General features: G+C 38.2%; 1 protein-coding gene and 1 long non-coding RNA gene across 3 annotated transcripts in view; one reads left to right on the forward strand and one right to left on the reverse strand.

Annotated features, from left to right (window-relative positions):
• B4GALT6 (beta-1,4-galactosyltransferase 6) overlaps positions 1-736 on the reverse strand; it is a 68,124-nt gene extending 67,388 nt beyond the window's left edge. The window contains exon 1 of one of the 2 annotated variants that reach the window (XM_041761053.1): positions 537-736. In XM_041761053.1, coding sequence (XP_041616987.1) covers positions 537-664 — 128 coding nt within the window. In that variant the 5' untranslated portion in view covers positions 665-736. The remainder of the gene's footprint in view (positions 1-536) is intronic. The other variant, XM_041761043.1, reaches the window with a different exon arrangement.
• Positions 547-22,714, forward strand: LOC121494517. Its single transcript, XR_005988819.1, has 4 exons — positions 547-722; positions 2,816-3,030; positions 19,819-19,871; positions 22,119-22,714. It is a non-coding gene; the product is annotated as an uncharacterized LOC121494517 (long non-coding RNA).
• The last annotated feature ends 4,556 nt before the right edge of the window (positions 22,715-27,270 follow it).

Consider the following 27,270-nt stretch of genomic DNA (forward strand, 5'->3'; position numbering starts at 1 on the left):
CGCAGGGGCGGCAGCCGCAGCCACATTACCGCCGCCGGCCCGGGCGGCGCCGCCCCCACTCCGCCCCCGGACGCCGGGCGCCGCGCGCTGCGGGCAGAGCCGGGGCAGCCCGAGGAGGCGGGGGAGCCCGGGCGCCGTCGGAGCCGCGCCCGGGCCGCGGGAGGGGGCGGGCCTGGAAGCGCGCGGAAAACCGGGACCGGCGGGCGCGCCCGGAGACCCCGCGGGGCCCCGCGCTCGCCCTGCACCCTGCAGGCGGCGCTGCCTCGGCCCCCGCGACACCCGGAGGCCCCCGCCCCCGCTCCCCTCCCGGCGCCCCAATCACCGCGCCTCGCGATTGGCCGGCGCCGCGCCGAGCAACCTGCCCCCCCTCCCCCCGCGCCGCGACCTGGGCCGCCGCCTGCGTCACCGCCCGGGACCCCGGGACCCCGGCTCCCGCGGCTCCCCGGGCTGAGGGTCAGGCGGTGCAGCGCCTCGGCTACGCGCCCCCCACCCCCGCCCCCGCCCCCGCCGGGGATCGCTAACGAAGGGCGAGGTACCTGGAGGGGGAAGGGGATCTCGAGGAGGGGACCTCGGACGGTGTAATTCCCTCCCGAAATACCCGCTCCGGGAACAGGGTTTGTCTTCCGTCCCGGGTGAATGAAACCCTCCATCCCGCACTTCTCATAGAGACATGCTGTCGGGTTGTGTGTCCCTTGTAACGGGACGTGCCTTCCCATCTGAAGGTGAGCACCGGGTAGTCCTATGGCAGCTCCATCCGTGGGGGGGGGGGGGGGACACTTCTGTGCAGCCAATTGGCCGTTGAGCACTGCAGCACCAACCAGCACATTGTTTTAATACCCCTCCTAGGCCGTGGACTCGCCTTTGTTCAAAAACTGCTTCTTCCTGCCAGCAAAATAGTGCAGAGCCTTAGCTGTCTCTCAGTTTTCCAACGTGTGTGTGAAGGTGTCTCAATCTTGTAGGAAGTGGCTAGATGCCCCCTACCGCCATTTCTTGCTCAGGATTTCCAGATGCAGTGGAACGGACCCATCATCACTTGATTGCCAGCAAGTTTGGTACCTTCTTAGCAAGACACCCGTGCCTTGGATGGTCCCTTAAATAGTAATATGCTACATGGAGCCCGAAACACCTGAATTTATAACTGACTAAGGCCTTTCATTAACTGCGAGATTCCTGGCAAACCACTACCCTCTCTGCAAGCCCCCCTCCTTGGCCCTCAAATGATGGGTGAGATACCACCTTGCAAGGCTGTGGGGTTAAACGGGGTCACTATGTAAAACGCCAGGCGCTCTGTCTGGCACATAAGAGATTCCCTCATATGTGGGAATGTCAGACAGTTGCCTGAGTGGAATTGCCAAGTTCAAATTCTATTTTTTTTTTAATATACATTTTGGTTTTTTGGAATTCTCCGGCTGATTGGATATTTAACGTGAAAGGAAATGACAGTATTCTGTAATATTTTTGATGCTTGAGGGGGAATGTGAAATACAAATGGAGCAACATTAAACAAAAATAAAAGTCACTTTTAAAAAATACCAATGCAAACAAAAGAAATCCATGAATGGTGAGGAGATAAAGAACTTCCTTCCCAGACCCTGCTGACTTTTCATCTCTCTATTCCCACAAGTTCAACGTTGTTGTTTACAAAGCTACCACCACCATGCTGGTTTAGCAATGGCCAGGTCTCAGGCAACCTTGGCGTTGTATAAGGAAAGTTTATTATTAAGCTATTCCCAACATCATAGAAATTGATTATTAATCTTATTTTAAGAAATCTGACGTCTACGTATAGGTGTGCCTGGCTACCATAGACGACTGCCACCCGTATCTCTCTCAAGTTGACCACCTTACTTGTTAAAACTCATAGTTGCTAAGAGAGTAAATCTTACAAGGTCACATCACAAGAAAAAAAATTTACAATTATGCATGGTGACAGATGGTAACCAGATTTATTGTGGTCATTATTTTGTAATGTATACAAATAATGAATCATGCTGTACACCTGAAACTAATGTAAGATTTTATGTCAACTCTATCTCAATAAAAAAAAAGAAATCAATTATAGAAAAAAAATTCAAATTAAAAAAAAGAAAAAAAGACTGGTTTGTTCTAAAAAGGAAGACTGGTTGGTTCTCTCCTGGAGTAAAGCAGTGTGTACCAGAAAACCAGCTTGGTTGGTGCACCCAAATAGCACTTTTATCACCGGTCACAAAAGCAGCCAAGCCCCTAGAGCCAGAGAGCCTGGGGTGGAATCCCAATCACTCTCTGATCAAATGACCTCAAAGATTACTTAAGCTACCTGGGCCTCCATTTCCTCATCAACTAAAGATAATCATACTACCTGTTAGTGTTGTAAGGATTAAATTAAATGAGTTAATTCCTCTAAAGAACTTAGGGGAGCCTGGTACCTAGTAAGCACAATTCAAATATTTGCTCATTTTTTTAACCTCTCTTTTTTAATTTTTTTTATTTTAAATTCAACTGGCCAACATATAGTACATCATTAGCTTCAGATTTAGTGCTCAATAATTTTTCAGTTGTGTGTAACACCCAGTGCTTATCACATCATGTGCCCTCCTTAATGCCCATTACCTAGTTATGCCATTCCCCCACTCACCACCCCTCTAGCAACCCTCAGTTTGTTTCCCAGAGTTAAGAGTCTCTCATGGTTTGTCTCCTTCTCATTTCTTCCCATTCAGTTTTCCTTCCCTTCCCCTATGGTCCTGTGAACTGTTTCTTATATTCCACATAAGAGTGAAACCATATGATAATTGTCTTTCTCCGACTGACTTACTTCACTCTTTAATCTCTCTTTTAGATCACACTCTGCCAACAGGAAAGGGTGATGCTGGTCTCCTGTTTAAAAACCGAATTCCCTACAGAGTCAGCCATGAAGTCTCCAGCAGTCTGAAGGATGCCTCAGGAGCTCAGCTCATTTGTAAAGCCAAAATCCATGAGATACTGAAAGGTCCAGAAATGCTAACCAAACCTTTTCAAGCCCAGATTAGCAACTGATACTTCCTCAGGAGCCAGGTAAAGTCCACAGCAGAGGAATGACCTTGCAGAAAGTTTAATTTTATAGTAACAAAGCTAAGCTCTAGAATATCAAGGAAACTTTAAACTTAAAGTAATCGCCCGAAACTGACAAAACAGTAAGACACAAGTGAATTCCATTTAGCTTCTTTGTTCTATATTTTTTACCACCATGTAGTCCTTTCATTATTTTCTGAGAGCCCTCATGCCCTTAAATATTTGGGTATCAGACTAAGTTACATTATAACTAATGGTTTTCTATTGATATTAATCAGAAACATATTACTGAGATTGTGATGACAACAACAACAAAAAATGTACTTGTTTGATCAGGTGGATGGACATTTTACTTGGTTCATGCTGAGTGAGGATAAATGATATCCATTAAGTGTACTGGATTTTGCTCGCAACCTCAGTAGCATTCAAGTCAGTAAGGTTTTTTTTTCTATAAATTGGGGGTGGGGGGAAGGAATGAAAGAAAGCACATTGAATCTCACTTTTATGGTTAGTTAGGGTTCAGACCTCCATATTACAATCACTGATTAAACATAGTAATTTTATATATTTAAATACAGGTTCTCAGCACCTGAGATTCAGTTAAAGAAAATTGTTGGGTTGATGAATTATGCTTGGACAGTTGAATTATTTTACTTACATAATTGGAATGTAGATTGTATAAGAGTTAGACATTGGGATTATCTGTAAAATGGAGTATATATTCTAAAATATTGTGTCACAAAAACTTTTTTTCTTTGAGCCCAACATGGGGTTTGACCTCACCCCCTGGGCTAATATTAAGAGTCAGATGCTTAACTTACTGAGCCCCCCAGGTGACCTTAGAAACTCCCCTTAAGTAAAGCCCATTTCCCACTGATTTCCATGATAAATGTAGTCAGAGTTCTGATGAGGAAAAAAAAAAAAAACAATAGTCCCTATATCTTAGGTTATATTAAAGAAACTTTAAAATAAATGTCTTTCATTTGAGAGCAAACAATCCCTTTAAAGCCAGACTTTAATAATTGTATACATATGAAATAATACAAACTTTATGATAATATTGTATTGTAGTTACAATTTAAAAAGAAAACCACTGGAGAGATAAGACTCCCTACTTTAGCAGTTGACCTAAATTTCATACTCCTCTCAAATTGCCTTAACCCTTGATTCCTAAATCCAAAATCATTCTTTCCCATGGTAAGAATGCCCTGTAGCATTTTCAAGTATTCAAACCACCTTCCTATCATTTTCACAATATCCCTTTGGCATACATTTAGCAAGTATTATTATGTCACTAGGGATGAGGAAACTACACTGAGTCGGGTACAATATGTGGCCTGAGGTCACATGGTAATTAGGTAGCAGAGCTGGGGTAAGAGAGCTAAAATGTTAGCAGCCTTTCAGTGTCCTTTCCACAACCCACACCAGCTCCTGTCTTCCCAGGGACTATGTGGCCTATCAGAGCAAATGTTTTATTTAGTGTATTTTCCAAAATTTTTGTAGATGTAAATAGGTGCTATCCATCTTTCAAACCACCTTTACTGATTTTGTCTCAGACATCTGTGTCACGAAGTATATCAGTTATACCACGTGGTACATGTTAAGGCACATCTATCTAGTTCAAGCAATTGATAAGTCATAATGAAAAAGTAATAGATTGTGTTTGCTTTGTCCATTCTTTTTCTCAGCATAATGTTGGTATCTTCAACAGATTGCTAGTTTTGCCTGAAAGAGATTCTGAGCTGCCAGGCCTTGCCCCTGACTAGCCCCTAGACTGCCTGGGAAAAAGAAACCTGCCCATGCAGATGGAGTTAGAATCTGTTCAGAAAACCAGAGGTTTGGAGGTTGGGAAACAGACGATGAAAAGCAAAGACAGGAAATTGAAAAAGCAGCTAAGTCCAATACAAGGTAGTGAGTGCCTTGTGCCTTCCATGGAAAGGGATGTGACCTAAGTGCCTACCAGGGTAAATGTAGGGGGCTTTCTCTTCCTGCTTGAGGCTTCCATCACCCAGGTCCCATGCACTAGCACCACCCCCCAGAAGCTGAGGAAAATCAGAGTATCAGCACACATATAAACCAGATGCATAGGACACACGGGCATTTTACATACCAGCTGAGCAACCCAGCCCTAGAGAGAGTCCTTAAACACAGCCACTAAACAAACAAAACAGTAGCCACATCCCCAGAGCTGTCTTGAATTCCTAGCAGCAGTTAGTCCTGGGTAACTCTGAGAAATACCTTTCTTACTGATTCACACATCCATGCTAAAAAGAAGGAAAAAAAGAAAACCACTCCTATTATTTGACACAGTTCAAAGGATTCTGCTTATTGGAATCAAGATAGCCCATCCTCAGTCATTTAATTTTTAAAAAATCATTTCCTGAACATGATTCTGTTTTGATGATATACAGTAGTCATCCAGAACCTCATACAAAAACAAGGCAATAAATAATTATTGAATGAATGAATCAACACACCCTTAACCTTTTGCATAATTACATATATTCCTTTGAGTAGCATAACATGGAACACAAGTTAGTTCACCTTAACTTACCCAGAGCATTTTATCAAAAGAGCTATCTTCATAGGTGAATGAGTCATAAAAGTAGAAGATAAAATGCATAGATAAAAGCTAGTGTACTATTAAAGTGTTCTATCATATCAAGAATCTTATACCTGTGGCAGCCAAAAGCAATAAAAAAAAAGAGAATTTAAAAATACAGAATAACCTTTAATGAAGGACATTAGTAGGAAATTTTCTATCCGTTTTTTTAAATCCTGGTTAACATCATAAGGCTCATAGGTTTTTCTCCATCTATTCTTTTAGTGACTAAATCACCTGGGGTGGGGGGGTGGGGAAGGGACTAGTTTTAGAGTTTAAATGGCTAAATGTTGAAGTGAGAAAGAAGATTCAGGTAAATTTGATAAAGGATTTCAGTGCTTCTGTGTCTAAAAAGAGAATTTTGGAATACCAACATCCTGACTTAAACTAAAATTCACAAGTTCATAATCACTGGAAGGATTTAAGTCACTGTAACCAGGGATATAAAGTTTAAATATGTCAGAGTTAACCAAAGGAAATATAGAAGCCAGTCTTTTCAGCCTAAAAGTACAAATAATACCAATTCACCATGACTAGTAAGGAATGCCCCAGAAATGTAAGAACCTAGCGACATTGAGCAAATTATTAGCATAATCCAACATATTAGGCCAAAGAAAAATATTTAGTATCTTATTTTCAAGCAGGTGATTGTACAAATATACTACAATTTCATTACCTATCCTATTATTTGTGAATGAACACTGCTTTTCAATTGATCTACTTTCAAATAAAACTAGTATAATGCACACATTATAAACTAGTATAAAATACACAAATCTTTGCATTTCTTTGACTATATGCCTACTAGTCAAAATTCTTGGCTTCATGATATAGGCATGCTGAGATTTCAGAAATAATATAATGGTAGCCAATTCCCCAAAATTGTTTTACCAACTCACACTCCCACCAGTAACGTTTGAGATTTCAAGTTCCTTATGTTTTCGCCAACACTTGGTGTAATCAACCCTATTAATATTAGCATTTCAGGTAGAATATAATAGTGTTGCATTTTGGCTTTAATTTCCACTTTCCTAAGGACTATCAGGATTAAGCAATTTTTGAAATGCATTGGCATACAGCATATCCTCTGGAGGCTAGAAAAACATTTGATACAATCAAGCAATTTCTGATGTTAAAACTTTACATAAAATAGGGTAAGAGGATATGTTGTTGTTGTTATTTTAATAGACTCCATGCCCAGTGTAGAGCCCAGTATGGGAGTTGAACTCAGGACCCCAAGATCAAAACCTGAGCTGAGATCAAGAGTTGGAAACAAAAAAAAAAAAAAAAAGAGTTGGAAACAACCAACTGAACCACTCAGATGCCCCTGTTCTTATTTTTTAAAGACCAGGAGGCATCAGTATGATTAATGTAGAATCATCCTCATTCAAATCATGAAAAAGACATGGACAGGCAAGAATTACGCAATGCACTTGGATGAGAACATGAAGAGGTAAAAATAGTGAAAAGAAAGGGAGAAAAATTATTGCTATTTATAGGTTTGTGACTACCACAAAAAAGCATTAACTGGAAAACCTGTTAGATCAAATAGGGGAGATCAATAAAGAGCCAATAAAAATAATATAGGCACACTTACCCAGTTCAGCATGGAGATACATTCTTAGGAATCAGAGCTCTAGCTGAACCTAGTCCTACAGTTCCTAATGGGGAAGTATTTTAAATACTGTACTGAAGCAATTTCTTAATCCTCTCAGCTTTTAGCAAAGTTTAAGGTTACTTCAAAATGTCAAAAAGACTTCTGCCAATCTCCTAATTTTCTTTATTTTCTGCTTCCTCAGGCATTTCCTTGAAAGCATAAGTTACCAGAAAATTTGTCTTCTAATATAACATAGCTTCTGATTCTCCTTGTCCCTTTGTTGTAGGTAAAGCAGTGTGGCACCATAACTTTGGAAATCGATTTATGTCAAAATTATTTACCAGAACCCAAAATGCGGGAGAAGCTAGGCAGAGAAAAACCACACACATCATAGAACCACTCATCTCAGGATGAATGGGACATTGCCCACTGGTTATGTTTGGTAGCAGCGTACTCCACTAGTGCCTCATGGGTTGAACATATGATGGCACGCAGAGCACACAGAAAAATGCTACAGACTGTATGATTCCAATTATATTACATTCTGGAAAAGGCCAACTATGAAGACAGTAAAAAGACCAGTAGTTGCTAGGGATTCGGAGAGGGGAGGGGATGAATACGCAGAGCACAGAGGATTTTTAGGGCAGTGAAAATACTCAATATGATGCTATAGTGATACATACATGTCCAAACTCATAGAATATGCAATACCAAGAGCAAACTTTAACGTAAAAACTATGGACTTTGGGTAATAATGATGTCTCAAATGTAGGTGTATCAATGTAACAAATGTACCACTGGGATGAGAGTAACAAATGTACCACTGGGATGGAAGAGGCTCTGCAGGTTGGGACAGGGGTATATGGGGAAATCTCTGTACCTTCCCTCCAACTTTTCTGTGAACCTCTTCTAAACAATTAAGTAAATAAATAAACAAAAGGGATTCCTGGGTGGCTCGGTCAGTTAAGTATCTGACTCTTGGCTTCAGCTCAGGTCAGGATCCCAGGGTCCTGAGACTAGGCTGCCTCAGGCTCCGCACCGTGTGTGGAGCCTGCTTCGAATTCTCTTTTTCCCTCTGCCCCTTCCTTCTTGCTCTTTCTCTCTCTCTCTCAAAAAATAAAATTTAAAACTTAATTAATTAAGTAAACAAAAAAACAAAGCTTTTAAAAGAAGGGCTAATTTGAAAAGGAGCACAACTCCTATTGAAAATCAAGTGTTTTATTAAGATAAATTTGCTTTCAGAAAAATGGAGACCAAAAAGGCTTGAGAGATGGAAAGGATAGAGGAATTCAGTATTATGAAGATGTGGATTCTCCCTGACTGTGACCATGAATGTTGGAGAATGACCACATTAGAGAGTTACAATCACTTACCCCCAAAATAGATGGATGGAGACGGGACACTCAACAGTAAATGTGCTTCCAAAGCAAAAGAAAACTCCTTAACTATAATGTAACAATATTAATTATCACTGCCCATTACGTTTCCAGTATTCTTCATCTGACAAGGCATGAAAAATATGGTTATTGCCAAGGTGAGAAAAAAAAGATCCATCTATACTTAAATAAAGGAAGTCTTTCCTTCAGGAAGAGGTAAGGTAAAGAGGAAGTATTTCTAGACTAGTTGGCTAAAACATCTGAGGTGGAAAGGGTCAGCACTCATAAACAAGACTTGCCTTCTAAGTGGAAGCATTATTGCTTACACTAAGCAATACCCCTTCCCTTACCCTTGGAGCACAGATGTTCCAAAGAAGACTGTACACCTTTGACCACACCATCCTCCTCAGAATTATGGTATACTGGACGGGGAATGATTGCTCAGTCTCTTCCAGGCTCTACTGTGGGTTGGGAGAGCCAGTGTACTAAGGAGAGGACATGAAGTGACTTCAGCTAGAGCTGTTAGCTATACGATCTTCACCCCTGGTCAAATTGAAAAGCATCTGTAGGACTTTTGTTCACACAGATAATTTGCAGCAACTGGCAATTATTACTGAGTTATAGTTGGTTTTGTTTCTGGTCCTGTTGTAAGTTTTCTTAGAATAACTTCAATAAAACATTTCCCTATTTTTGCCGTATGATAGAAATAGCTTAACCTGGGCAGCCCGGTGGCTCAGCGGTTTAGCGCCACCTTCAGCCTGGGGCCTGATCCTGGAGACCTGAGATCAAGTCCCACGTCTAGCTCCCTGCATGGAGCCTGCTTCTTCCTCTGCCTGTGTCTCTGCCTCCCTCTCTCTCTCTCTCTCTGTGTCTCTCATAAATAAATAAATAAATAAATAAATAATCTTTAAAGAATGGAAAAGATTGTCATTAAAAAAAAAAAAAAAGAAATAGCTTAACCTAAAATCCCACTTTATCAAAACAGTAAAATGCCTCTAACGTGAAACTGATAATACAAAACAACAAATAAATTTTGCCCCACCACATGTGACATACCAGTCACCCCCAAACCCCATATCTCTTGGGTTTTTTTTTTTAAGATTTTTTAATTTTTATTTATTCATGAGAGACACAGAGAGAGAGAGAGAGAGAAAGGCAGAGACACAGGCAGAGGGAGAAGCAGGCTCCATGTAAGGAGTCCGATGTGGGACTCGATCCCAGGACTCCAGGATCACGCCCTGGGCTGAAGGTGGCGCTAAACTGCTGAGCCACCCAGGGATCCCCCCCCCCCCCATATCTCTTTAAACCGTTATCAGTAGAATAATTTTTCCAATATGAATTGCATTGTGATTAATAATGACACTTAATTTTAAACATCCTTGATTGAGTTCTGGGTGGGTCTGCTTGTAAAATAACATTAAAATCTCTTGGGAAAATAAAATAATAAAATAAAATAAAATAAATAAAATAAAAAATAAAATAAATAAAATAAAAAAATAAAATAAATCTCTTGGGAGCCTTTCTTGTGTATCAAGAACCATGCTGTACAGTGGAGAGGGAATGCTGATCCGTTGAAATATAAGTCTCATTAAAATATTGAGACTTTTTTCCTATCTTTAGGAAGGATCTTTCTGGCAAGCCCTTCTCCACGCCCACAGAGCAAGGGGCTAAGACAATCAAAGTATACGTGTAGCAGGAGGTAACTTGTTATTAAAGGCAAGGCTGGCAAAAGGCGGTTTCCAGTTTAAACCAACGAAGTAAAAATAGCCCTGCCACCTCTTCTCCCTGAAATCAACTGAAAATAACAAGGAGTACGGATAAAGCTTCCATAATGCAAGAAAATACCTAAAATCGTGAACAATGATATATGAAGAAAGCCTGGGCATGTTGGCCTTCTGTCAGGGAGAATGGTGTAAGCAAATCCCTACTCGGGCCATGGGGCCAGAGGTCTGAGTGCCCAGTTACCTCTGTGGTGGGACCCCTGAGCAGCAAAACAGTCCCCTCTGCTGGAGGAAGGAGAGGTGGTATCCAGACTGCCTCCGGACCTTCTCTCACCTTGGTGACCTTGTGGCAGGGGCAGGATTCAGGCCCACCACTTCTCTAAGAAGCAGACTATCAGTGTATCATGTGAAAGCAACACCCAGGATGACCTGAAGCCCTGAGCTGCCAATTTGTTTAAGTTGAAGGTTGTGAAAGCTAAGTCAAAGGTAAACATCCTGGAAAATTGTATCATATGGAGAGTCACGAAAAACCAGTGCAACTTCTAACTTGGATTAGAATTATGCCACCAGGTGAAGTGGTAAAACAGCTTTCCTAGGTGATGTCATGTAATGTAGCTGCTCCTCAGGTTGGGGGAGGGAGGGGCACTCCCTGGTCCTTACCCCCTCCCAGGCTGGGAACAACTTCATTCCAAACAGAAGTAGCCAAGAATAGGCCCCCATAAACCACAAGAAAAACAAGAGGGAAAAGAACATGACGTAAGAAAGGTAGATAACAACCACATACCAGAGAGATTATACCATAAATGAAGTCAATATAGATTTTTTTAATTCCAAAGAATTTTTCTTTAAAGATTCTATTTATTTATGAGAAACAGAGAGGGGGGCGGGCAGAGACACAGGCAGAGGGAGAAGCAGGTTCCATGCAGGGAGCCAGACATGGGACTCAATCCCGGGTCTCCAAGATCACGCCCTGGGCCAAAGGCGGCACTAAACCGCTGAGCCACCCGGGCTGCCCTAATTCCAAAGAATTTTTATACACACACATTTTATACACACACATTTATCTGGGATATATATATATATATATATATATATATATATAGAGAGAGAGAGAGAGAGAGAGAAATACAAGGGCTGAGGAAAGCAGATGCAAAATAAGCTGGCAGAGCTCAGGAGAAAATGAAAGAGAAGAAGAATACCATCACAAAAATCATATCCATATGGAGGGCAGAAATAAAAGAATAACAGATATTGCTGAAAACACAGAGATGTGAGATAACACACTTGAAAAAACTGAGCAGAGTGAAATTATAAAGGAAAAACTAGATAGGAAAGATGGGCAACAGAATTCATCACATGCATGCTTGGTACTGCTGAAGAAGAAAATAGGATAAATGCAACAGAAAAAATTCAGAAACATAATTGAACAAACCAAAAAGAAAGAATATCTCTATTCATTCTAAATTTTTTTGGCTTTCTTTATTGCAAGTCTTGCATTTTGATTAATCAAGTTTTATTTCATTGCTTTTCCCCCTTTACTGTTTTCTATATTCTATTTCTATTATTTTATTGATTACCTTCAAATTTTCAACATACATATTAAATTTTTTTATTATTTTCAGTAATTCTAAAATTATAGGTGTCTCTTTCTCAAAGATCTAGAATAATGTAACTTCTCTCCAAACAGCCTACTATAACATGCCATGCCTACCATTTTATTTTCATTGCTTTAAACCCTATCAAATGTCTTCTTAAAATTATTGTTGCTGCTGCCTTTAGGAGTAATACATGTATATATCTTCTGAGATGTTTTGCCCATTTCTCTTCTTACCATGGCTTCTTGCATCAGTTTCCTCTAAGACCATGTTCCTTCTTACTTAAGTGTATATCCTTAAGGTCTTATAGTAAGAGTCTGTGATATTAAACTGTTGATCACTGTGTGTATAAATGTGTCTTTATTTTGCCTTAGTACTAAATGATAGCTAGCTTGGCATAGATTTATAGATTGACGGTGATTCTTCCTTCAGTCTTTGAAGGTTTTGTGTTACTACCTTATGGTATCTATGGTTCCTATTTGATTGATTTTCATTCTTTAGTAGATAATTTTCCCTCCATCACTATTATAATTTTCTCTCTTTGGGGATGTTCTGTGGTTTCATTATTATGTGTTTGAAATATATGTTCTTATTTATACTGTTAGGGATTCAATATGTGATGTCCTTCTTAAGTTCTGAAAAATTTGCAGTAATTAGTTCCCTGAATATTCTACTTCTCTGTTCTCTCCATATTCTCCTACAGGAAGTCTGTTTGGCATATGTTGGATCTTCCCATTCCCCCTGCCTGTCTTTTAATTTGTCATTCAGTTTGCCATCTCTTCATCTGAGTCTGCTTCATTCTGAGTTAGAACCTCAGCTTATATTCAATTCAGTTATGACATTGCTTTTCTGTTCTTCTTTTTGATCTTTTCAATGTGTTTACAATGAAAGGGATGCTTCTGTCTGGTGAGCTCAGTCTACCATCTTACAGGTGGTTAAAGCTTAAGTCAACATGTTCAAAGTGCATGCCATGTCCCAGAAGAAAAATTAATAAAAACTAATCAACATTGATCAATATACTCAGTTAACAGCAAAAAAGAAAGAGTCTTCTGGATATTCAAGCAAAAAAGGTCAAATCATTACAACAGGGAAAAAATTAACTGGCTCCAGACTTCTCCACAGGAGTGTTGAATTCTACAGTAATTCTCAGAAGTCACTGGGGAAAGAATGTCATGCAATAATTTTATACCCATAGAAACTGTTGCTTAGAATAAAGGCAACAAATACTTTCAAATGTGGAAGAAGTTAAAAAGTATACTTCCCATGAGCTCCTTCTTGAAAAATCTGCTGTACAGTGAACTTCAGTTAGCAAAGAGCTGAATGAAGAAATGATGGTGGAGGAATATGTGATTATTGAATCAGTAAAGACAACTACAACTAATCAATTCAGCTGCCAAAACAATAGAGCAAGTAGAAATTCAGATTTAAACACAAATGAGGGGGGATCCCTGGGTGGCGCAGCGGTTTGGCGCCTGCCTTTGGCCCAGGGCGAGATCCTGTAGACCTGGGATCGAATCCCACGTCGGGCTCCTGGTGCATGGAGCCTGCTTCTCCCTCTGCCTATGTCTCTGCCCCTCTCTCTCTCTGTGTGTGACTATCATAAATAAATTAAAAAATTAAAAAAAAAACACAAATGAGTATGGAAATTCCAAATATGTATATAGAATATATAGATTATATATACAATTATATATATATATATATACATATACACACGCACACACACACATACAAGTGGCATTTTGGGGGTGCCTGGCTGGCTCAGTCAGTAAAAAATCTTGATTTGGGGATTATAAATTTGAGCCCTAATTGGGTGTAGAGACTACTCAAAAATAAAATCTTTTTTTAAAATGGCATTTTTTTGAAGTCATGGGAAGTAGGCAAATTAGTCATTAAATGGAGAAGGAACAATACTAACATCTGGAAGGAACTAGGTCTACTTAACTTTTTATGCTGAAAATTTCCAGAGTCAAAGTTTGAAGCATAAAAGCATAGAAAGTAAAAACTGTAAAAATATTAGAGGAAAAGAAGGCAAATCTTTCAGTCATCTGAGAATGGAGAAGATCTTTCTAACAAAGACATTTTTAAAAACGATTGGGAAGTGTTACTAAACAAATACAACTTTCTTCATTGGAAATGTTCCATAGGCAAAGTTAAAGTCAATGACAATCTGAAAACAAGTATTTGAAATGTGTGAAAGAGACAAAGAATTAGTTTCCTTAATATATAATAAAAGCACTTACATATCAATAAGAGATGGGAAAAGGCAGCTTCCCGGGAAAAAATAATTTTAAATAAATACAAAGTTGTTAAATGTATGCTCACAATTTTTAAGATGCAAATTATAATGGCAATGAGATACCATCTTTCACTTATAGATTTGGTAAAGAATTAACTGTATGGGCAAGATACTATCAGAGGCAGTACAAACTAATACAAACCTCTAAGGGGGCAATTGTCGGCATTTACTAATATTTTAAGTGCCATGGGCTTTGGTAGAGCAATTGCTATTCTTAAGAAAATTATTCTGCAGTTCTACTTGTATATCAGTGCAGAGATATAAGCACAGGGGTATGTGTGTGCATCAGTGTCAGAAACAGGAGATAACCTAACTGCCACCATTAAGAGACAGGTATAGCAGTGTACCTGCTGTATTACAGCAGTGTGATTGAATACTCTGCTTCTAAAGGCCTAAGGTAGATTTCATGTGAATTGATACATCCTGGCATCTAGGCTCCAGAAAAGTGCGTAAATGCTGGTCCCATTTACATCTTTAGGATTCTATCAGGTCACACTCAAACTGGATAATCTGAGATTTCAAAGGAGGCTGTTTATAAATTTAGGAGGGTGTGGTGGAGAAACCTCTAGAGATAATGCAAGGCATTATAGCCACAAATAGACCTGAGGAGATGGGATAAAGTTACAGTTATCAGAACAGGGATGAGAGGGTAGTTGGGACCCCAAACGGGACCCTAGGAAGCCAGGCCAAGCCCACCTCCCTGCCATCACTTAGATCTTCCAACATGAAGCCAGAGGTGAGCAAGTCTGGGGATTAATCCATAAAGGAGCTCTGAGCAGGGAAAGAAAGGTAGAGAGTTGATCTGGAGAGGGAAATGGGAGATATAAGAAAAGTGGGAGTATACTTGAATTTATGTACTCAAGAATCTGGCATGAGGGGTCTTTGAGAAAGAGCGCCATGGGAATGAGAGTCTTTTGCAGTGTGAGGTGGAAAGAAATGGTATGTCTTCTGCATTCTTTATGTTACTGTTGAAAGTTTTGTAACCTTATGCATGTATTATTCTTTCAATTTAAAAACTAGCTGGTGGGGATCCCTGGGTGGCGCAGCAGTTTAGCGCCTGCCTTTGGCCCAGGGCGCGATCCTGGAGACCCTGGATCGAATCCCACGTCGGGCTCCCGGTGCATGGAGCCTGCTTCTCCCTCTGCCTGTGTCTCTGCCTCTCTCTCTCTCTCTCTCTGTGTGTGTGTGTGTGTGTGACTATCATAAGTAAATAAAAATTTTTAAAAAAAGATTAAAAATAAATAAATAAAAACTAGCTGGTGACAATTTCTTTTAGGGAGAGTACTCTTGTTTAGCAAGCATCTTGGTAGGTCTTGCTGGCTGAAGAAAGAGAGGTCTGGGAGGCAAAGAAGAGAGAAAAAGAAACGGTTAAGAATAACTTGAAGAGAGTAAGGGAACCCAGGAATGAATAGAAAATGGAAAGAGTGAACAACTTTTTTCAAGTAAGCTCTATCTCCAACGTATGTGTCAAACTCACAACTCTGAAATCAAGAGTGCTTGCTTTGCTAACTCAGCCAGCCAGGCGCCCCAAAGAAGTGAAGAAGTTAAGGAGAGCTACAATGGGCACAGAAAATGCTGGATGGCTAAGACCTAAGGAGATAAAAAGAACCAGAATGACACAGAACTCTAAGAAAAAGCTCTCTAATACCCAGTTTTGTATTATCCCAATCTTTCAGAAAGCCAGCTATATTCACTTGTACTTACGGTGTGTGGTTAGGGCGAGTGGGAGAGATTAAAAGGATAGGACTCTGCTTCCTGTTTGGGCTATTTTAGGACTGAGAATAAAGAAGAATTACAGTTAGCCAGACACATACAAAAAAAAATGTATTTCATCCTAAACCAGAAATTGGGACAGAATCTGACTTGGGAAAACATAAGCCCCTAGAAAGTCTTCAGCAACATAGGAGGGATGCTGATTTTCACCATATTTGAGGTCGGAGACCAAGCCGGTTTTAAGAAAAGAGTGAGCCTAAACAGCTAGAGCCCTGAGGATGCCTGGGGAGCTGTGTGATATATATAGAACTCAAGGGGAAGCAAATAAATATATTCAAGGACAATTCTGACTCAGGTATTCCGCAGATGTCTAAGAATTCAGATGAAGAAATATGTAAAGCTCGGAGCTCAAGTACTTTGCATTGGCTTTTTTTTCGTATCAAAAGGGTTAAGAGGTTTAAATATTATTCTGGAAATTGATAGCCAGTGTGTTATGATTCAGAAGAGGCTGTTAGACTTTTTCTATCATAATAAATCATGTATCCAGGCCCAGAATTTTTTTAATTTATTTTTTATTGGTGTTCAATTTGCCAACATATAGAATAACACCCAGTGCTCATCCCATCAAGTGCCCCCCTCAGTCAGGCCCAGAATTTTAGTCCGTCATTGTTATCTCTGTTTTCAGCAAAAAACAACATTAATGACAACAACAAAAACTGAATATAGAAAACTGGTCTTAAAAAAGTTTTGTGGTAAATGATACATCAGATTGTCAAGTACACATAATAATTCATAATAATTCTATAATTAATTACTAATCTGAAGAACCTAGAGGGCTTCAAGATATATAGGAATAATAGAACTAGTTAAGCAAAACCAAGATCTTTCATAAAAGAGCATAGGACATCTTTTTCATTTCAAAAAAGTCCTGTATCTATTCTTAGTATAGTTTTGTCATGTCTTTTCCAAATACATGAGCTTTCATAAATAGTCAGGCATTTAGATTTTGCTTTTCTTTCTTTTTTTTTAAATAAATTGCACTTATTTAATTTTTTTTAATTATTTATTTTTGATAGTCATACAGAGAGAGAGAGAGAGGCAGAGACACAGGCAGAGGGAGAAGCAGGCTCCATGCACCGGGAGCCCGACATGGGATTCGATCCCGGGTCTCCAGGATCGCGCCCTGGGCCAAAGGCAGGCGCCAAACCGCTGTGCCACCCAGGGATCCCCAATTGCACTTATTTAAATATGTAGACCCCATAAATGGAAAAATTAACAAACCTATTTTCAAGTGGATTTAGAATATTTACAAAAACTGACAAAATATATGAAAAAAAGCTGGATTTGTTTTTCTGAGACTGATGATGGGTTACAGCTTTAGAAGACATAGTATGTAGGGTTTTTTTTCCCTCTCCCAACCAATAATATATATTCTTGAATTAACCAGTTGGCTTAGGGATGCAGGCCATAGCCATTCAAGAGGTATTTTTTCATATTAAGGTTAAGCAACCTTTAATGACCTCCTTTGTACAACACATACAATAATCAACAGGACTGAGTGGCCCAGAGTTTTGGGGACATGAAAAGAGTCACATGTTTAGTAATTAATTTACAATTTGAGAGAGATATAAGAAATGTATAGGGAAATGTACATAGGCATATAAAGTTAAATCTTTATAACTATGACATATTAATATTCTGTTTACCTACCAAAAGAATTTAGCATAGGCTGTCATTTAAAAATCACAGATACGACACAATGCCAAATCAGCCAAATAAGAGAAATAAGACAAAAGTCAAGTAATAAATATAGTACTAAATTCTCCATTCATAGATGGTACTATATAGAGTAGAGCTGACCTCAAACTCAGATGTTTTAACTGCTTTATAAAATATTTGTCGCTTAGTATATTTGAATCTTATGTTTTTTCTTAACTCTAACAAATTAATGAGAGTAAGAAAAGTACTTACACAATAGAATACGTTAAAAGATAGTATCTAATACTTAGCTATAAAGCAGAGAAAGTGCAGAGTTTACTTTCAATGTCAAACTGGGGCATTTAACCAGCCTATTCACTATTTCATTATCTGGGGTAACATTGCTTTGTTTGATTTTCATACAGACCTGGGTATGATTTGTACATAAATTAAGATCTTAGACTCTGTAGAGTCACATGTTAACTTGAAGGCAAGTACAGTGGAGCAGCAAGGAATTTCTGTCAGGTAGAAAAGATAGCCCCAAAAGGTGATATTTTTTACTGCCCTCAGTATTAGTCTTATATCTGGGGCTCCTGGGTGTCTCAGTCAGTTAAGCACCTGTCTTCAACTCAAGTCATCATCTCAGGGTCCTGGGATCAAGCCCCAATTCAGGCTCCCTGTTCAGTGGGGGTCTGCTTCTGTGACTCCCTCTGCCCCTCCTCCCTGCTTGTGCTCTCACTCTCTCTGTCTCTCAAATAAATAAATAAATTCTTTAAAAAAAAAAGAGGATCAATCTGACATTCCTCTTAACATGTCCGAAAACACCCAGTTCCTTAAAATACTTTTTGAACAGCTCTATTATATTGCTGATTTGCTCATTAATGAGTTGATAAATCTTTAGCATATGTTCATTCTATATTGGAATGAAAATCATGTTTTTAATTTCTTGAAAGTTATTATTTTTTTAAGATTTATTTGGGACAGAGAGGGCATGCAGAGGGGAGGGGCAGAGAGTCTTAAGCAGACTCAGGGCTGAGCGCAGAGGTCCACGGGGTGCTTGATCTCACCACCCCGAGACCACGACCTGAGCTGAAACCAAGAGTCAGTCACTAAATGACTGCACCACCCAGACGCCCTGAAAATTATAGTTCGACAGGTAGTTACAATGATTAAATGAGACAAGTCTAGAACATTGTAAATTCTCAATAATTAGATTTCATTAAGTTTCATATCCTAATTCTTCCAACCTTATAAAAAATATAACATTGTAAATTTTTTTTAAATTAAAACAAATATATAACATTGTTCACAGATGAAATACACACATATGTGTATTCATGTATTAGATGTGTATATATACATATATGTACATGTATTATATGTATAAAACTGATGTGTATGTCTTATACACAATACATTTACTATCAAGAACCTTATGTAACTTCAAAAGAATCTCTATATATTTCCTTATTCCTATGACTGACATTAATGTCTCCTAGAAATTTTAATATTAACAAATAATGACAATATGCTCAAGCCTGTTTTTGGCTTTATCCCTAAGCTAAAAGTATGTAAACAGACCAAATGAGAAACAATAGCAGCATCATCGTAGAGATAACTTTGAGAATATACTAATTTGGGAAGAAAATGTTACTGAGTGTTCTGTGAGAACTCTAAAACATTAGCCATGTTGAGATTTCTAAATTGCAAGAGTTGCTTATTGACAGACATCTGTCTTGAGTGGACATTTCTTCATGTGCCCTGGTATATATGGGGAAGATGGATACAAAGAAGAAGGAAACTGCAGAGAAACATAAACAGGCACAAGTTGCCTATATTTTTTCTTTCTTCATGAGAGTGGCTGCACAACATAGTGTCTGGAAAACTGTTTTCCTTCCAAATAAAATTATTAAAGTGAACTTTTTCTAAACTTTTTACTCAGGGACCCAAAATGATTAAACACACCCTTATCGATGAGAAATAATTGATTTATTTTTATATTTCTTTTGTTTTAATATTTAATGCAGCCTTGGTAACCAGAACCTATTTTTCCCACTTTAATAAAATATTCACTCATGTTCCCCAAGACACTATCGTGTTAGAACATAGTAATATATTTCACCAGTGCTGGTAATCCAAACAAGGTATCTGGCTTGAAAGATAATCATTTTATTTCTTTCTAATTCATAGATGTTGATCAACTGGCCTCATTAAGAGTTACAGCTTTTACCACAATGAAAAAGGTGGGCACAGAATTTTGTATTCTTCCCTGTTCTAAATGAAGAGGTTAATTTACGAACTAAGTTAAACATGTTCTGCCTGTAATTTAGAATGTTTGAAAAGAATAAGCTCAGAAAAGAAATGAATAAAACATTTTTCATGGTGGTAAATTATTTAAATGGCATTAATTAATTTAAGTCTCCTCAGAAGCTTCCTTGACATTGTCATTTAAGGACAAGAGCTCCTAGGCAGTTTCTTATTTTAATATTTTCCACTAATTATGCATGGCTCGTAATAGATTCATCATAAAATTTTGAAAACAGAAATATAATGAGTGGAAGTAGAAGTCTCTAACACAATTTAGAATGCTGGCTCTATATTCTTTCAGATATATATATAATATATATTATATGTATAATATATTAATTTTATTTTTAATATATTAATTTTAATATAACTATTATATTATAATAACATAGTATAATATATTATATTAATTATAATATATAATATATTATATATGTAACAGTATTCTAGGAGTACTATTACATTGCATATATGATATATATTAAAAAATAAATGAGATCATCTTAAACCTGATCATGCTTTAACCTGACCTTTCACTCAGCAGATTATGGACCTTTATCAATGTCAATTCATATTAGTCTACATTACCCTTTTTGATGGCTATATAGTATTTCTTCACATGAGTTTATCATGAAGTAGTTTAATGCATTAATTAGCCAATTTCACTTTACATTACTTACACTCCTGTGAAATTTAGTAATTATCCTGCTCCAATGTCCAGCTTATACTACATAGATTCCAAAGGCCCAGCATGGGACTCAAATGTCCATATTTTAAAGAATGTTCAGAGGAGATTCTGATACAGACCAAATTTTGAGAGCCACTGAGTTAATAAGTTTCTTATTGATGTACATTTAGGTCTATATTTTTTGTGCAAAACATTGTAAAAATAGACACCTAAAAAACAAAAGAAATAGAAAGTTAGGAAGAAATAATCTTATTTTTCTCTCCCTTTATTCTTCCCACTTTTCTTTTTCATTTCACCCCAGCTTTGACTGTCCCACTTATTCCATAGAAGGAAAAATAGTAAAATATTGGAGTTTTGAAAAAAATAAAGTTCAAGGAAACTATGACAAGAAAGGAGTTCAATAGAAGATACTGGGAAATATTGGAAGAAGGAAAAACAAAATATGTCAGCAAAGAATGCATTTATTCAATTAATATACTTAATTAGAAATAGCAAAATGTGATGGTAGTGTGGAAGAGAAGCCATTGTCTAGTTTAGGAATAAGCTACTTAAAAAGGATGAGACTAGATTTGTTATTCTAGATACATCATTATGAAGTAGGAACTCCTATTTTATTTATTTTTTTAAGATTTTATTTATTCATGAGAGACACAGAGAGAGAGGCAAAGACAAAGGCAGAGGGAGAAGCAGGGTCTCCCAGCAAGGAGGTTGATGCAGGACTCGATCTCAGGGCCCCAGGATCACCACCTGAGTCAAAGGTGACTCACCCACGTGCCACCCAGGTGCCCCGGAACTCCTATTTTAAACACATTTTTCATTTCATTAGGGTTTCTACCTAGGTACTTCATTTTCAAAACAGTCGCAAATTTAACTTTCAGCAATAAAGGTGAATGGGACAAGGTCTACATCTTATTATCTCCCTTTACTCTCTAGCTGGATGATCTTTGACAAGTCAATTTCTCCTGCATCAGCTTCCTAGCCTATAAAATGTGTGCACTAGATTAATCTACAGAAACCTTCACCTTTAATATTCTTTAATTCCATATGAGCAGTTTGTTTCATTTTGTAATTAAGCCCATTTCAGAAAAAAAAAGAGCCTTTTCTTTATTCTAACTTAAAAACCCATGGGCATTTAAGTTAGAATAAAGAAATATGTGACAATAAGCATTTACAACCTATAAATATACATCCCACCGGTACCTTTCTCATCGAATGTATATTACATACTATATGTTATTCTGAAATACAGAGAGCCAAGAGAATTCATTAATTATAGAAGGGTTTGAATACATCAATGTGAGTCAATCCGCAAAGACATTAGAAGGAAAATTATGTCTCTAGAATATCAACAATTTAAAACAAGTTCTAGGCAGACAGAAGAATTTAGGGTCAAACTCAAAGACTGCCAACAGCAACTCAGGGACTTTTTAGCTTTAAGAAATAAATGTGTAAATGGAAAGTATGTTTTTCTTAAAACATGTTTTTCTTAAAACAGTTACCTTGTCAAGATAAAACCAAATCACACACGTATAAAATGAGGGAAGACTACATAGGCTGAAAGAAACAGCAAGTAAGTGATAAATATTTGAATATCACTGAACCATAAACTGATGTAAACAAGCAATGCAAAAAGAAGAAGACAAGCAATGCAGTGATCTCAGAATATCAGATGGGAAGTTCCTGCCTTCTCAGCAGCTTAATATCCTACCACAACTAACCTTGTAGTGGGTTGAATGGTGGCTCCCAAAAGATGTGTCTACCCAGAACCTGTGAATGTGACAGTATTGGTGAAAAAGGGTGTTGGAAATGTAATCTTCATTATTCTAAATCCAATGACAAGTGTGCTTATCACAGAGGAAAAGATGATGTGAAGACAGAGGCAGAGATGGAACATGTCTATCATCCAAGTATTACCAGCAGTTGCCAGGAGGGGACTGCTGGCAATCCCTCCCTCTCCTACTGCTCCTCCCCCAACCTCACACTCTCTAAATAAATAAAGTCATGAAAGTGGATTTAGGCCAACATCACCTAATCTGTAAAAGATTTGGGGACTATGTTATGTGTACATATGTACGGTGTATTCGGAGAACTCTGAGCAGATCAGGATTTTTGGAAACTACAGCTGACCCTTGAACAATAGGGATTTGAACTGCACAGGTCCACTTATACATGGCTTTCTTTTGCTAAGTACTATCAAAATATTTTCTCTTCCCAATAATTTTCTTAATAACATTTCCTTTTCTCTAGCTTACCTTATTGTAAGAATATAGTATATAGTACATATAACATACACAATAAGTATTAATTGATTGTTACGTTATTAGTAAGGCTGTCAGTAAACACTAAGCTATTAGTTGTTAAGTTTTGGAGGAGTCAAAAGTTATATGCTGATTTTCAAGTGCACAGGACAGGGGTCATCATCCCTAACCACTGTGTTGTTCACGGGACAATTGCGTGTTTTTATTTTATCTTTTAAAAAGATTTTATTTATTTATTTAGAGAGCATGAGTGGGGGGAGGGGCAGTGGGAGAGGGAGGGAGACAATCTCAAGTAGACTTCTCACTGAGCACAGAGCCCAAATGAGGCTCTGTCTCACAATCCCGAGATCATGACCCGAGGTGAAATCAAGAGCTGGATGCTTAAATGACTGAGCCACCCAAATGCCTCCCCAAACTGTGTAATTTTAAAGGAGTGTATTTGTTTTCTAAGGCTGCTGTCACACATTGTCATAAACTAGATGGTCAAAAACCCACCACATACATCCTGTGAATTTCCATTCCATGCAGAATTCCTCATGGTTGGGGTTGCCATGTCGAGTTGCACAGGCTATGTATTGTAGGTCATGGGTGAATGAGGAGGCCAGGGAGGTGAGTAAGGGTTGCGATCCACCAGTGCTCTGCCCTCAAAGCTGTGCACCCTGCTGTGAAAGGATCAAAAGAAGATCCCCAATTGCCTTGGTAATGGAAGGCCTCTTTTTTGTACGAATCAACTACAGGGTCCCAAAGAGATATCTTTTTAAAATTCATGCAAAAATGATGTAACATCAGCAGTAGTTTTAGTGGTTCTTTTTGTCCTCTTGCCCCTGGTACCATGATCTCAGCTTTTCCCCAAGACTGGTATCCACAAATAATTCCCAAATATCAAGAATCTCTTAAGCCTAGGAAGATTACTAAAGCTTGGGGGTAGCACAGAGAAAGATAACACACATAACACACAATTTCACTGTCATGTTCAATTTTTCTCTCGTGTTACTATCTTATTTCCAAAAATTTGTGGGATGTAAGCCATCCCACAAACCCTCTCTGTGTACCATATTCTGCAGATGAAAATGTTAAATATTTTTTCCATCTTTTTTCACTATTTTGTCTCTGAGCCTTTGAACACACATTACCTTGTGCTTAGAATCACCTTCTCCTCTTGTCTACCAGGTAAACTCTTGTTCATCTAGTCATCCTTCAGAACCCATTTCAAAATGAAAAAAAAAATGGTCTTATTAAAAAGTAAAGACTATAGAATATCCCTTCAAATTCACCAGTCATCATCTATCTCACACAGAAGCCTCTGTTCTCTTCTACATCTCCCCCAACTTGATAACTCTTTGAGAGCAGAGCCCTGATTTGTTGTTCCCATGGCATTAGTTCGTGCTGAAATGTCTATTTCCTAAGCATTTTTCTCATAACCAAATACCCTAAGAGGATTATAGTCACTTAAGTTTAAACTCTTGCCATTCTCCAAAATCAGTAACATTAAAAGTCATACAAGTTCTGTTGGCCATCACTTTACCTGATGATGTAGACATAAGCTATAGCATAAAGTCTTTTTATTTACCTTTGGATTTCTGCAGTAGTTTGTGATTGCCATTTTTTTGTACCTGTATGTTACACCCTCTTTCTTTTTGCTTTCCTGACATAGTATCTTTCAGGAAAATCACTTTCACTTTCTCCTTCCTAATTCCCTTTGTTATGCTCACATTTGCATTCACTGCCCTATTTTTAAGGGCTTTTGGGTGATGTTATGTTTCATCTGATTTTGATTTCTTTGTCTATTTTTGACTCCTTTCCAATTCCAAATTAACTACGCCACTAACTAGGGAAAGTGTGTTAATGAGCCAATTTCATCTTGACAGGCTCAAAGTGCAGTTATTTTCTTGTAGGGCATATTAGATTGTGATCAATGAGTCTAAGCCTGAAAACATGTGAAAAGAACCTTTTCTTTTATTTCCTCTATGCAGGCTGCAGCACTTTTTTTTATTTATTAACAAAAAGTACATTGTTTCCAACCACTGTTTAGTTCTCCTAGATCCTTTAAAAATTAACATTCTTATCTAAATATAAAATTATAACTCAGATGAAAATGTTATTTAAAAATTTTTAAATTTATTACTTAGCACAGATCTTACGTGCTTTATATACTTCATTATGATAAAGCCTTATAATGATGCTATAAGGTACCCACTATAATTATCTTTTCTTACAGATGGATAAACAGAAAACCTCAGAGGCAAAAAGATGAGACCAAAGTTGTCTACTTAAAACATGATGATTCCAGCATAGTGTCCTACTCTGACAGAGTTTGAAGCTCCCACTTTCCTGTACTTGGGCCGCTTTTTCAATCAGAGGCTCCTTCTAATTAATATTTTTAAAAAGCATCTCAAAGTTAGGAGTTTAATTTCTTTTCAAAAAAGGCAAAACTTCATTGTTGTTTTTCAAATAGGGATCCCAAAATCAAATGCCTGTGGCAACTAGGCAGATAAAATAAATGAGGGAACCAGGTAGGGTATAAAATGAAACAAAAGCAAAATAACCAGTGATAAGCTCAAGTTAGTGTCTTGAGGACTGTTGGCTTGTTTGCCAGATATCTTGTTATCTTCTAAAGAAGCCAGAAATTTAGATTTTCACTTAAAATCTGCCAATTATTAAATGTTAACAACTAAATCAGGCTTTTTGTTATTCTAACTGGGCAAACTAAATGTGTCTACATGACCTACAAGCTGCTAACTGCTGAATAACTCTAGTATAGGCTGATGTTGGCCCATAAACCACATGTCCAATATGGTAGCCAAAAGCCACATGCAGCTATTTTAATTTTAATAAAAATAAAATTTAAACTTCAGTTATTTAGTTGAACTGGCAACATTTCCAGTGTTCAGTAGGAACATGTAGTTTGTGGGTCCTGTAATGGACAGGTCAGAACATTTCCATTATTGTAGAAAGTTCTATTGGATAGCACTGACCTAGAACAAGAAAATCTGGGCTGTTTTTCTGTCATCTGTCGTGATTCATGAACTGGTACAAAGCAGGGCTAAAGGTAACTGATCCTCCAGGCCCATTCCTACCATTTCTAATCCACCTGAACAGAGAGAGGCTGCAAAGGCCACTCATCTGGCTGGGCATCACTGAGAAAACAAGTCAGATCCAGGACAGACCTGGGGAGTAGGCAAAGTGTGTCCTTAGCCTCTCCTACATCCAGCTCTGGAACTACAAGCCAGGCCACTATCCTACCCTTTCCACAAAGATCAAAACCTCATATCCTATTTATTCACTCTCAAAAACTTATTTTTAGACTGTTCAACTACAGTAATATGTAAATAATGGATATTACCTAATGTTTCTACCCTTCCCTAGGATATTTACCTTTATAATGTATAAAATTCTAAGAGTGAAATGTCAAGCCTAGAGGAGATAGTAAGGCAGGATTTCTTATTCTCATAGGATCATCTCCTGGAGCATCTGAAATCCTGCCTTACAGGTAGTTAGCTCATCTCCCTCATGTAATGGCAGGCCCTACTCAAGATCTGGGTCAGTAGTTTCTAAAAGAGCTGCTCATGAGAATTACCTGTGTGGGATTGCCAGTATTAGCAAGTAAAAATACAAAATTCTCAGTTAAATTTCAGTTTCAAGTAAACAATGAATAATTTCTAGTGGAAGTATGTCCCATATGCCATGCAATTTGGATTGTATCTGAAAATCCTATACCTGTGGCCTTATTATAAGAATACTATTGAAGTGCCTGGGTAGGTCAGTAGATTGAGTGTTCAACTCTTGATTTCAGCTCAGGTCACTATCTCAGGGTTGTGAGATGGAGCCTTGCATTGGGCTTCACTCTCAGTGGGGAGTCTGCTTGAGATTCAATCTCTCTCTCTCCCTTTACCCCTCACCCCTGCCATCTCTCTCTCTCTGTCTCTCTCTCTTTCTCTCTCTCTCTTTCAAATAAATAAATACATACTTAAAAATATATACTGTTTTTCTGGTTCCAGTAATTCTTTTTTTTTTTTAGATTTATTTATTTATTTTAGGGAGAGAGGAAAAACGTGAGTGGGGGGGAGGAGCAAAGAGAGAGGGAGAGACAGAGAGAAGCAGACTCCCCACTGAGTATGGAGCCCAATGCAGGGTCCATCTCCTGACCCTGAGATAGTGACTTGAGCTAAAATCAAGAGTTGAACACTCAATCAACTAAGCCACCCAGCTGCCCCACTGACTCCATAATTCTAATATTCACTCAAATTTAGGAACCATTGATCATAGTTAATGCACTTGCCTCTGGGTAGTGTTTCATTTTTTAGCCAAATCTCTGCAACCTTTAGAACAATCTTTTTAAATGAAATCACAGTCTCTTACAGCAAATACCAAGTTACACATGACTGTTGC

This window comes from Vulpes lagopus, chromosome 1 (genome assembly GCF_018345385.1).
Source record: "Vulpes lagopus strain Blue_001 chromosome 1, ASM1834538v1, whole genome shotgun sequence".
Taxonomy (NCBI): Eukaryota; Metazoa; Chordata; class Mammalia; order Carnivora; family Canidae; genus Vulpes; species Vulpes lagopus.